Below are 13,303 nucleotides of genomic sequence, written 5' to 3' on the forward strand. Positions count from 1 at the left end.
GCCCTGGAGTTAGGGTGGAGATCTGGAGAGAGATTGAAAACTCCTTGAGCACTTATGCTTGGCTCTGAAGTGGTAGCAGGCTCCTCCACACCCCACCCTGCTCAGATGCTGTCTCTTAGCTCACCAGGGCTGCTCCAAAGGCCTGGGCACTTTTACCATCAGATGAAGCCAGGCAGGGGTCCCATTACTCTGTGGTTGTGGCTATGAGGCACCTTTGGTCAGGGGCCTGGGCAGGAGGCTCAGAAGGTTCACTGCAGCCATCACCATGAGAGTGGGATTGCTGCTGCCATGGCACCCCCTGTGCAGACACCCAGCATCAGGAGAGTATTTTCAGTCACACCAACTACTGTGCACTGCCACAGCAGCATGGGATGGGAATGGTGATTCCTGAATTTTGGTTCCAAGACAGAGGTACTTCAGCCAAGCCACTGGAGAAGACAGGAGGATCTTTAGACTAGAGAGTAGCAGTAATGGTTTGTGGGCAGCATAAATCCTTCTAGGGTGCCACAGCTGATTCATAGGCTACAGACTGGGCATCCTTTATCTAATACTTGGTGCCAGAAAGGAGAGCTCTTCAATGCAGAAAGATCCAGTCACTTTGATGTCCTTTCAGAGAATAAAAGGGAGAAAGTTTAACTTAAACCAATCAGGGAAAAAAGGTTCTTTGTAGATCTATTGATTTAGACACACAGAGCATGGTGACAGCAATGCACAATCTAACAGCAGCTACCAGATATATATGTGCAGTGAAAGTGGATTTGGTTGTATATAAAGTCAAAGTCTAATCTCCCAGTCTGTGTACAGTTACAGACACAAATATCAAGTTGCATTTATTTAGACAAATAATGCTTTGTCCAAATAGCAGCTCTTCCCTCTGTGATCTGATGCTCTGCTGTCTCTCTGAGCCAATAAGCCACTTTGAAATTTAATAGGGAATTGTGTTTCCATAATGGAAATAAATGCAGAGTGGTTTATTATATAGACCTAGATGCAATTTGTGTTTGTTCAAGCCAGAAATGTTTGCTGGGGTGGTGTAGTCCCACAAGAACAGCACACAGCAAAAGGGATCTCAAATTGGACCAGAAATTGTTTGTCTATTTGGCAAAACAAGAGGCCTGAAGCCTGAGGCGAAGAAGTAATTAGATAGTGAGCTGGGATTGCTGACAGACCACTGAAAGTCCCACTTAGCCAAGCCATTCTCTCATTCCATGAGGGAAGGGAGGACGGCAAGCCTCTGGGAAGATCATTGGTAGGGCTTTTCCCACATCAAATCATTCAGGAAATCTTTTATTTTTTTTTCCTTGTTTTGAGAAGCAAAAGAAAAAAAAATACCCCAAACTAATAAAAATAAAGGAATGAATGAAAGTGTGGTAGGATGGAGGACTAAGTTATGGTGCTGTGGCATCCCCATCTCATGACCCAGGGGCACCCTCAGTAGTGGGTCACACTAATTCACAGGTGACAGCCCACGGAAATCTCTTGGTAAATCTGCCCCTGAAACAAGAGCCCATTTGTTTGAGCTAAGATGGTGCTGTTCTGCCTGGACCAAGTCCTTCCTCCTTCACTCTAACTAGTTTGACAGAGGTATGATTGATGGGAGCAGGGTTGGCTTGAGGCAGAACACAAATCCATGTCCGGAAACCATGGCCCCACTGAAATCACTGGGACAAAACTGCCATTGACTACTCTGGAGCTGTGATTTCCATAGAGTTTAAGGCCAAAAGGGACCTCTCATAACCTCCACTCTGACCTCCTGCATAACTCAGCTCCTAGAATTTAGCTTGCTGGTTTGTTCAGTGGAGGAAATTACATTTCCAAGGAGGAATTTTTTTTGTTATGTTTGTTTTGTCTTTAAGCTGCGGGACGAAAGACTTGGGAGTTTGTAGCTTCACTCATGCAAGCTGTGTGAAAATACTGTCATTGTTTTAGTTCCATTGTTTAATACCAGTTTTAGTATTGGGATGTCATCCAGTGCTGGCTCTTGCCCATAGTGTAGGCAAGGGAAGGGGTTGCATTGGAAGTGTTAGAAATGCTCCACATTATTTCTCTGCCTTTCCTAAAAGCCATTCAGAGTATCCAGTCTGGGTGGTAGTCCGTGCATTTGGAGGGATGATTGTTCCTTCTGCATAGTGTGATTTAACAAGGCATTAATCATCTAGGAAGTGGCAAGACTTGAAGGACTGGGAGATGCCTTATAGGACAGCAAGTCCAACAGCAATTACAGTTGGTCATTTATTAGATCTTTGGAATCAAAGAAAAATATGGGTCAGAAATGCCTCTGGAGGTCTCTAGTCCAACCTCCTGCTAAAAGTTGAGCCACCTTCAGAGTTTGATCTGGTTACTCATGACCCTAGTGTTTGACCACTTGCACTGATTGTTTTGGGACTTGGGGTTTTAATTTATAGATCTAATAATTTCCCTTGCTGCAACCCTGCAGCCTGTGTCTGTTGCCTCTTATACTTTAACTGGGCACCTCTGAGAAAAGTCTGTCTCCATCTTCTTTGTAAATCCCCTTTGGGTTATAAAACAGAGCTAACAGCAGGTAGATCCTCTATAGATTTCTGCAGATGATTTGATGCTGAACAGCCACCAAGCATGCTGAAACCCTGTAGAGTGTGTGCATTCAGCTTGTGCCTCATCTCAGGTGATTCAGCACACAGAAAAAAGAAAGAAAATGAGACTCCTGGGCATTTATATTTGTTTGTTAAGGGACCAAATGCAAAATGGCTCACACTGTGTCCCCACAGCATGCCCAGCCATAGTGCACATTCCCCAGTTCAGTACCGAGTCTGGCTCTCCTGGGCACAGCAGGCAGAAAACGGTATCAGGAACCTCGTACCCCAACCTCAGGATTTGGAATTATTCCAAAAGGTACCATCAGGGCATGCTTCTCTAGGTACCATAGTCCAGAGAGCACTGTGCAGCAACCTCCAGTGCTGGCCTTCAGCAACTCCCTCTGTCCTGTGCCTGAGCTGAAGGGCAACACAGAACGAGCAACAGCCTCATTACTGCCAGGGGCTCCTAAATAAACGGCACAGTACTTGCGCTGAATACTCCAGCAAGGCCCCTGAGCACAAAGGGACACAGCACAGCCCAGTGCCTTGCCTTGCACTAACTCAGGTCCCCACACCTCTCCAAAAGTCCAGGTCACCCAGGCCATGAGTGACCAAGCCAGAAGCAATCCTTGCTATTTCATTCACAGAAGACATTCCCTGCTTTATCACGAACCTCCAGCATTTTTCAAGTACTCTGACACTGACCCTACCTCCTGGCATGGGCAAACTCCTCAGTACCAGCATGGTCAATAAAAATGGTAAAAAATCCTTCAGACCCACATGGCTGAAATGCATGCAGATCCCTGGGCCCCCTCTCCTCCAGGCTCAGCTTAATTACAGACCAGCCAGCAAACCACAAGTGTGCTCACAAAAGGAGATTGCGTCTGAAGGGTTTTGACTGCAGCTCTTTGTAACTAGTCACAAACATCTGGTGCCTGGCAAGCTTGCCAGCCTCTTGGAAGAAGCTTCCAGTGAGAAAATTCCTGTAGCTTGCACCTGAATTCTCCACAGTGCACCATGCAGCACTCAGATCTCTCTCCTGGCTCCTCTTCTAAGGTGCCAGCTTTGTAGAAGCCATTTCTGGCACTGGTTTCCCCATCATGCCCTCCCCACCCACCCCAACACATTTTAAGCAGTGCATGTGGTCTGATGATTCCCTTGAATGTTCACGAGTTGAAAAGCAGTTTTTCAAATTCAAGTGATAGTGTCAGTTCCAGTTTTATTGGCATGATGAAACAGAGATCATGGTGGGGACAGGCCCCTTGGAGGAGGAGGGAATAAGGGTAATTATTTTCTTAATATCTTAATTTCTCTTTTTCAAAGGGTAATTATTTTATTAATAAGGGTAATTATTTCCTCCTCTTTTACTAGCCCTTTTCACATGCATGTGTGAGTGTGCAGTTGTGCTCAAAAGCCAGTCACATGGATACTTCCTTAAGTATTTGTTGAAGATTAAATCATCTCATGTGCAGCCTGTAATGATGGCCGCTACCAAAAATTGTTCCCATCTGAAAGCTGCCCAGTGCTGCATGATCCAAAAGGAGCTGCTGACCTCAGAAGAGAACCCAGCAGGCAAACCACCACATCACAGACTTGGCCCTCTGCACTGCTATTTGTCCCCTTGTCTGCAGGCACTGAGTGAAGGCAGCTACTCAAGGGCAGGGGAACTGTGCTCCAAGCTTGTGTTAATGATTGACTTTCTCCTAAGCTCCAGTTCCAGTGTGTTTGGGGAGATGCTGTCCCAGTCCCTGCTGAAGTACTCTTTGTCAAAGGGTCATTGCACCTCTGATGCAATCCCAGTAAAACCAATACAAGTTTTCCCACCCACATGTGCAGGCATTAGATTCAGCCCAGGAAATTAACTAAAGACAATCGTAAGCCAAATAACCCAAAACCAGACCCAGCCTCAGTGCAGGGAGAGGCAAACCTGCCATGAACATGGATGCTTTGACTCAAACCAGCCCCAAAACCAGCATGCATCTGTTGTCACTGCATTTCCACAAGATCCTGCTGAAATTACGACCAGCTCCCTGCTGGGGCTCAATTCCCCAGTGAAGGTTGCAAGCACCAGCGTGGTAAAAGGATCTTGATGGGTAAAAATTATGCTTCCATTTAGGAAGACCTACTAATGGCACCTTGTGCATCTGTCACTGCATTAACAACATCAATTTGAGACCATACATGAGGCGGGCAACTGGTGAAGGGAACAGCTTGCTTACATTAGGAGGTCTGGCTGAAGGGGCACATTTGGCTTTGTTTCTCTGGAGGGATTGTGATCAGCTAACAGGAAAGTGGATACTTTCTTTTGGGTATTCACATTTTTGCAGATTGGTTTCCTTTTCTATAGGAAGGGGGAGACCTCTCAGATCAATGTGGGAAAAAGGAGTGGGACACTGTAGAATAATACTTGGGGAGCAAATGGAGCACAATTACAGCAATGGTAAAACACACATGTACGTTTGGGAGAGCAGAGCTATGGAATAAAAGACACAAACTTAGGTTGTGGGGTCACTTCCACCCCCTCCCTCCCAAGAGTCTGGATTTGCCTCCTTCTGCCAAGAAAAACAGCAAAGCTAAATATAAAAATACAGCAATCTGGGGAGCTGCTCCAGTGCCCAAAACGTAGGTGTCTAATGCTGTTTTAGGCACCGCTGGTGATCCAAGACATCTGCGTGGGGCTGGCAGATACAGCACCGGACCTATGTCAGGCTGCCTCCCACCCAGGGCAGCAGCCAGGGGCCAGGCAGGGAGCCCTGGGGCATGGAAAAGGGCACTCCATGCCTACATTTGGGCATCTGAACAGCTTCCCCAGAGCCCTGTGTGTTTGGACAGTTGGAGTTAATCATAGCAGAGAAACGAGAAACAGAGCTTCCCTTAGCAAACAGCACTGTGAGATTTGGTAGCAGAGAGGGTAAAATAGAAAAGGATCTGAGCACAGGGGGACAGTCCAGCAGAGACAGAGGAGGAGGATGGGCAGGACAGCATCCAAACAGAGCAGCTGCCAGCAGCTCAGGAAAGCTTCAAATTCCTTCTGCGCCACGCCGAAGTTTAGTCATAAATGACAACGGGGGACCTGGGGACAGAGGGGTATTTTCTGAAGGGTGTGATCTGCTGGCTTTTTAGACTCTTATGCGTTCCACATGTCTGAACGCCTCCCAAACACGTCCTCTGCACATGCCGTGCAGCACAGCCGCCTTGTCCTCCCCGCCTTGCAGATGGGCATCTGGAAGCATGGAGGGATGTTTTCAGCCTGACCCCAGTTGTTGTCTGTGGGAGTTAAGGCCCCAAACTTCCTTTTCATGCCTTTGAAGCCAGGCACTTAAAGAGGAGTCAGACTTCAGCTCCCGGCTTAACCCTTTCACCCTGTGTCTATCCTCCCTCCGTGGGTAAAATAATGGGTGTTTCTGTGCTTCGTTTGGTGTTTACAAGTTTTATGAAGCAATTAATATTTCCAGTGGAGGAATAAAATAATCCCCTAAGGACAATGTAACTCAGTCTTTCAGACTTCCCATCTCTCCTGGCTCCCTTCTTCCTCTACCCCCTCAGCAATGTGGACAACCCTAGAATATGGAGTAGCTCAGTGCCCTTCTTAATCCCTACCATTCCTTCCATAAGCACCCTGTTATAGAAAGGAAAAAAAAAAAAAAGAGAGGAAAAAAAACTCCAACCTTCCTTGGAAACTTTAACAAATATTTTCAATTTTGCTGCCCCTGAAATACCAGCAAGGAGAAAATTTTGGGTCCTCTCTGAGGTTTGTTTTATTCTCGAGATTTCAGCTCCACCAGCAGCTATATCAGTGCAAATCAAATTACGCCTCCTGTTTACTTATCTCCAGAGCGCTGACACTGGCAGCCGAGGCTTATCTCGGCGTGTCAGGAGCCAGCGCCTTCCTCGGGGGTAGGACAGGAACTCCACAGAAGCTACTTGGAGTGGGAGAGGGAGTGTAAATCAGCGAAAGTGCTGCTGCCTGTGCTCCCCAGCAGCGGGGCTACGTTCCCCAGCCCTGCTGCTTGCTACGGGCAATGCAGGGAAGCCGAAATCCGAGATGCCAAGGGAGGTGGAGGCTGCCTCCTCCCTGTGGATTGGCAGCCTGGAAGCCAGGGTTTGGATTCTAGCTTACTCATTTGTAAGGAAGAGGCAGTGGTGGAGCTGCCCGCAGTGGTGACGGTGTGATAGTTTGCGGAGCTGGCAGTATTTCGCTGTCACCGCGTCCTTCGCGCTGTCCTGAGGTCGGTCCGCCCTCCTGCCTGGGAGATGGGTGTTATTTCACTGAGAAGTGTGAGCACAGGGGCCGTGTGTAAGCGCATCCCGCTGCCCAGGAACACGCGGAGCCCTCCAGGGCTGGCCCAGCCTGACTCAGGGGCGAGGGCAAACGCCGCATTTCACTCCCATGAAAAGCTTCGTGCCTCAGTTTCCCCTTGGTGGTAGTGTTGCCTTTGTCCCAATGCTGCTCGGAGAAATCCCGGCAGGGCAGCCTGTAAAACAGAGGCTGAGATATGACCTGCTCATTGCCGTGTTTTGTACCGCTGGGAGCACCGGGAGCCTTGGGCATCGCCACCACGAGTCTGACAGCACCAGGGACAGATAAACTCCACTCGGCTCATGCTCCTGCCAGTTTTACGTGGATAAAAGCAGAGCTGGGTATTAGCACTGGAGTGGAGCGGGGATCTCATCTCCTTCACGCCGGGGAGAGCCTGCTGTGCCAGAGGCCGATGCACCACGCCAGGTGCCAGCCCTCCGAGGAAAATGTAGTGGAATCCCGGTTTGCCCGGGGTTTGCATGTCTTCAACACATTTGGCCCCGCGAAGTGAAAGCGGCGCCCTTCCCCGCCCGCCCCGAGCACCGAGCCGGCCGCGGGCAGAGGGGCCCGGCGGGCGGGAGGGAGGGAGGGAAGGAGGGAAGCAGCGAGGGAGGGACGGAGGCCGCTGCCCGCCCCCGGGGCTGCCCCGCGGGTGCAGGCGGGCGGGACGCGGGGCCGGGGCGGAGCACAGCGGGGCATTCCCGCCGCAGCGCCGGCAGCGGGGCTGGGCTGGGCTGGGCCGGGCCAGGGAGCGCGCGGAGGCGCCTCATCCCCTTCTTCTCCTTGCAGATCTTCCAATGGAGGCAGCTGGAGAACCTCTATTTCCGCGAGAAGAAGTTCTCGGTGGAGGTGCACGATCCGCGCAGGTGAGCCACGAGACGGGCCGGGCTGAGCCGGGCTGTGCGGTGCCGAGCCGGGCTGTGCGGTGCCGAGCCGGGCTGTGCAGTGCCGAGCCGGGCTGAGCCGGGCTGTGCAGTGCCGAGCCGGGCTGAGCCGGGCTGAACTGGGCTGTGCAGTGCCGAGCCGGGCTGTGCAGTGCCGAGCCGGGCTGAGCCGGGCTGTGCAGTGCCGAGCCGGGCTGAGCCGGGCTGAGCTGGGCTGTGCAGTGCCGAGCCGGGCTGTGCAGTGCCGAGCCGGGCTGAGCCGGGCCGAGCCGGGCTGAGCCGGGCCGAGCCGGGCTGTGCAGTGCCGAGCCGGGCTGTGCAGTGCCGAGCCGGGCTGAGCTGAGCTGTGCGGTGCCGAGCCGGGTGAGCCGAGTGCTGCTCCCGCTGCTGTGCGCGGCTCGCTGTGCTTGGTGGCTGGGGAACTCACAAGGGAGGCAGCGGGTACCAAGCCGGGGGTGCTGCTTCCTTTCAGCAGGACATTTCGGGTTCTGGTGTGCGTTTTGGAGGATGTGTTTCCCCTCGGCTCCCAGCGGGTTTTTTTCCCCTTCCCTCTGTTCTGGCACCTTGTGACCCCTGGGACTGTGTGGCCCCGGTGGCTCAGCTGCAGTGCTGGCCGCCCTCGTGTATGAAAGGGGGATTTGCCTTGTCCCCGTGTTTCGCTCAGAGCCCTGAGATGAGCGCCAGATTTTGTACTCACACGCTTCTTTGTAAATAAATATTCAGTAGAGCAACTGAAAGCAATGGCACAGAACCAGAGGTTTACCACCGGCAGCCTGGATGAAAGCCCATCAGTCTTTTTGGCACAGGAGCCTTTTTTTTTTTCTTACTTTGGAATCCTAATGTGAGAGTTCAAGGGACTGTGCTGCATCCCATCAGTGCATTCAGCACCCCTGGTGTGTTTGCATTACTGGATGGTTACTGCACACAGTGAGTGTATGGCTCTGAAAGTAGTTCTGACTAAAAGCAATGTCTCGTTTGCACTGTAAGTATGATAGATGCCACTGATGGAAACCATCTCTCTGCCCAGATTGATTTGATGTGTTGCTGGTAGTAGTGTGATCAGTCAGCTGTGATCCAGTTTCACCTGTTTCCCATGCCTATCTGTGTATTAATATATGTACTTTTATTAGGGCAATTTTGCATGCAGTTTCTATCCTTATTTTCCCTGATATGAGCACAGCCACACCAGTACAACGGTGCCTGTCTGCATAGGTGCATTTGTTAAAACAAGCTCTGAGTAAAAAGCAGCTCATGTCATTGTGCAGCTCCAGGTCAGCAGAACCTCTAAGCATCTGCTTAATATTAAGCATGTAAACAGTCACATGGAATCTAGCAGAGTGAATTCCCAAAGTCGAGAATACACTGGGAGATATTCCAGCAGCAGGAGCTGGGGGTAGTGCACTCCTTCCCCCACCGAGGCTCCGGCAGCTGGAGAGGCGTCAGAAACGTGTGCTGGGAGCAACCAGCAGCCAGGAGCCCCTGAATGCCCTAAGTTCTGCCTGTTTCCTGAAGGAGCAATTGCAAGAAAAATAAAGGAAATAGCCCTGGGACCTTAAAATCATGGTGACATTTGCAACTCGATGTCGTGCATGAAATGTGACTGCACAGAGCAGCCTCTTCTGTCTCATTTGTATTTAGATTATAGGAATTAGTGACACAGAAGAGCTTCCGTTCTTTATTCCATTGCTCTGTTTCTCTGACTCAACACCAGGAGGACAAAGCCCTGTCCCCGGCTGTCAGCCTTGTACTTTCTTGCTACAAAGGAATTAGTTTGGTTGGACTTTGTCTAATTTTCATTGCTTTTTGTATCCAGAGTGGCACCACCCAGGTGGAGCTGCTGCTCAGGCTGTAATGCAGCGCAGCACGTTGCAGTGCCATGGTGGGAAGACAGCTCTGGTTGTAGTCTCCCAGCCATGTGGGATGGACTCCTGCAAGGAGTTGTTCAGCGTGTGGAGGCGGAGGAGTAGCCAACGCAGTGCTCTCTCCACATTCCTCTCCTCCCAGCCAAACCAGAGCCTGAGTCAGCGAAGCCACAGTCAGGAGAGCGAGCACAGCTCCGTGGTTGTGGCCAGGGCTGGGCAGCACAGTGTATGTTTTTAAGCCTTGTCTCTGCCCGTGGCTTCCTGTCCCCAACAAGCCATTTAACCTCCTTTCACTGCAGTTAGTTATCCCATGAAGGAGGAAAATGATACATTTTAGGGGCTATCAATAGGATTAGTTCCATAGCACATGTAGCATGCATGGAGGGAAGTAGTGGAAAAAACAGCCATGATCCATATCTCTCAGGTCTTCAAACACAGCTGTGAAAAGCAAATCCACAGCTCTGACCAACAGTCTGCAGACATTCAAATGGAGTCTGCTGTTTTGATAGAAAAGATGTACAGATTCCAAAAAGGAAAAAAAATAGAAATCACTGCTTCTACAGTGAAAAGATGAATGAATTGCAGAATATGTTTCTGAGAATTCAGGAGTAACTGTGTTTGAACTGAATAGGATGACACCAGAATTAAGGCTTCAGCCCATTTTTGAGTGCCTTAATTTCCTTAGAGCTTTATGTGCCAGTGTGCTGTGGTGGTTTGTGTCCTTAGACCAATATAAAGCATCCAGAGCTGGATCCACTCTCCAGTCTCAACTTCAAGAACACCTCCCAGCACAGCCTTCATTCCCTGTCCAGTGACAGAAATGAGGCAGCCCAGCACCATCAGTTGCATCCCTGGAGACTTTTCTGACAAGAACAATACTGGTAATAGGACAAGGTCTCTAGCACCATTCACAAGGAAAGGACTCAGCACAGGGTAACACTGAAACATGAGATCCCACTTGTCTCAGACCTTGTTTGCATTGGCCACAGCTGCTTTCTCAGAAATTTCACTCTGATTTGTAGCTCCATAATTTGACTTTAACACATTTTGAAGCAGTGAAAAAGCCCTGATGCAATGGCTGTCAGCCCTCTCCCAGACTGAACACCGCCAGTAATTCTCATTTTGCTGCAGAGTTCTGGTTTTCTTTCGTTCTTGGCTCTATCACAACTTTCTTCAACTGTTCACTGCTCCATGTTCAACTTTGGACAAGGCAGTGGCCCACAAGCACCAGAAGAGAGGTGCCCAATGCAGGTACAGGTGCAGGAGGGGAACCTTAGCAGGCTCGAGGACTTGTGAGTGCTGGTGAAAGAGTTGACTCCCCCTTGCATGGCACAGTAGAGCTCCTGGGCTGTCCTGCAGTGTCACCTCCACACCTGCATGGCTCAGAGTCCCTGCTGACTGTGGATTCTGGCACCCCTCTGTAGCACAGCCCGGGCTGTCTCTTGCACTGGTCCCTCTTCAACATCCATGTCCCTAAAAGTGTCACATTTCTGAGTGAGCCTCTGTACCCATGTCACATCATTTCATAATCCTACTCTACCACAAGACCCATCCAAACAGACTAGAGAGGAGGCCCTCATTTATTTGGGGCTCTGTAGGTCAGTGGTGTGGTTTATTCCAGCCAGAGCTCCATCCCTGCAGTGGGAGGAGTTCCAGAGATTCAGGCTGAGAGCCTGAATGTGCACTCTGCTGGTGTCAGGGGCTTTGCTGGTGGGGTTGCTTTTGAGGGATGGGGAGGAATAATCAAGCAGGTTTGTACAGCTGTGAAAGCATGGGGAAACCTAACCTGTGTTTTTTTGCTAATGTTTGAGAACAACTGGGAGTCCCAGAGAGGAAATATTTAGCTCTTATTTTTCCTGTTTTTAAATTCACTCAGCTAATCACTGAGTCCCATTCTTCTCTCCAGGGCACTAGGCAGCCCCCTCTGAGCCTCACAACTCCCTGCCCCCATGCCATGTGGCAAATCCTGCTACATCTGTTTACAAGTGGGGAAAGCAAGGTTCATGAAGAGTTTCTCTCACACTCCCTAAAGCAGCCTTTGATCCTGTGGATCTTTAGTTGTTACCTGGATCCTAATATTTGGGAGGCAGTGGAGGGTGTGAGGACTTAGGCTCAGATGTCTCTGCATGTGATGAGACATAGAGGATTCATGCAGGCTTGGCCTTGATGGCTCCCCTGGGATATGCAGCAAGTCAACATCAGCCAAACCCAGGGATACAGTCTGAGCTGGGCAAACTGGATGATCTTTACTGTTAGTCCTTTGGAGATTGCTGTCTTGAGGAGATATTTGAAGTAAATGCTCTCCTGGCTTGATTAGATAGTTGTTGCTGGTTTCTAAGCATTTTTTCCCATTAACACAAGGGTGTACACAGTAAAGGCAGCAGCTTTTACTAGAGATCTGTGACAGGTTCTGCTACAGAAAGCAATTTGGTGAAACTTTTGTGTAACCCCAGTTCATTCTTTTCTCCTCTCCAGGGCATCTGTGACCAGGAGGACTTTTGGGCATAGTGGCATTGCTGTGCATACGTGGTACGCCTGTCCAGCATTAATAAAGTCCATCTGGGCTATGGCCATTAGTCAACATCAGTTCTACCTGGATAGGAAGCAAAGCAAGGTAAGCATGGCAAGTGCCAGTTGTGGTGGGTGAGTCCTTCTCACTCCCCACAGTCCCAGCCACATCATGTCCAGATGGTGGCTTCTTTCCTGCCCTCCCTTTCTGCTTGAGATCAAAAAAAAAGGTGAATTGACTGAAGATATTTTCTAGTCTTGACCAGATTGAGAAAATTTGTATTCAAATTCATGCCTATGGGAGTAAGAATTGAGGAAAAGGTTGTATTGAACTGTGGCCAAATTGAAGGAGCCAAAGTTAGCAAGCAGATGGGGTCAACATCCCTGTCTGGATGGTTTCCACGTCTTCCACGTCTGTCATAAAGTTAGGGCAGCTTCCAATAACTGAGTTCAAAGAGCTTCACAACCTACAACTGTCTCTGAATTCTTCTTGCTGTGCCTTGATTTTTACTATTGTATTTTCCTAGAAAGGAGGGGTAGGGATGTTATTTTAGCAGGGGGGCAGGAGGCTGGACAGCCTGGCTGTACAAGGAGCTGTCACAAACTGGTGCTGCACAAAAAGCCAGGCAACACACAAAAGAAACCACCTTGAAACCAGAGGAATATGTGTTCTTCCTCTTAGTTCTTTTCATCAGTAATTTTAGGCATACCCAGAGCAGCAGGAGATTGCTTTGATCACTTTGAGATTACTTTGATACAGAGAAAAGACTTCTCAGGCAGACTTCCCTCTCCATATGAGCATGCTGGTGTAAAGCTTCACAGAGAAGACAGAGCCTGCACTGAGTGGGTACCTGCATTGGTCCTCATCTCTGGTGAAATGGCAGAATGTGCAGGTGATGATCCTATGAATGCTTGAAACAATCTTAACATCTTGCTATTGTTGAAAGCACTGCATGCATTTTCAGGCTGGGGGTGTGCCCTTCCTTGCTCAGGCCCTGGCTCTATCAGGTCCCTTCACAAGCCAGTTCAGCCCACTAAACTGGCAGAAAAATAATTCTTTTTCCTGCTTTTCTTTAGTGCATTATTTTTTCTGTCAGTTAAATGAATCGAGTTGGCTTTCTGGAATTATATGGAGGGCCATGAGTGTGCTGTTAGTCCCACTTGCTCTAAGCCCTTCTGACATTGCTTTCCCCA

The 13,303-nt window shown here is 49.5% G+C and overlaps 1 protein-coding gene across 9 annotated transcripts in view; it reads left to right on the forward strand.

The window, feature by feature from the left end:
- Positions 1-13,303, forward strand: part of FRMD4A (FERM domain containing 4A) — a 369,074-nt gene that overhangs the window by 319,151 nt on the left and 36,620 nt on the right. For all 9 annotated transcript variants that reach the window (XM_071424072.1, XM_071424070.1, XM_071424069.1 and 6 more), the window contains 2 exons: positions 7,645-7,721; positions 12,077-12,215. In XM_071424072.1, coding sequence (XP_071280173.1) covers positions 7,645-7,721; positions 12,077-12,215 — 216 coding nt within the window. The remainder of the gene's footprint in view (positions 1-7,644; positions 7,722-12,076; positions 12,216-13,303) is intronic.

Source organism: Agelaius tricolor, unplaced genomic scaffold, assembly GCF_023055355.1.
Source record: "Agelaius tricolor isolate 1412-34295 unplaced genomic scaffold, bAgeTri1.0.p SCAF_3, whole genome shotgun sequence".
NCBI classification, from domain to species: Eukaryota; Metazoa; Chordata; class Aves; order Passeriformes; family Icteridae; genus Agelaius; species Agelaius tricolor.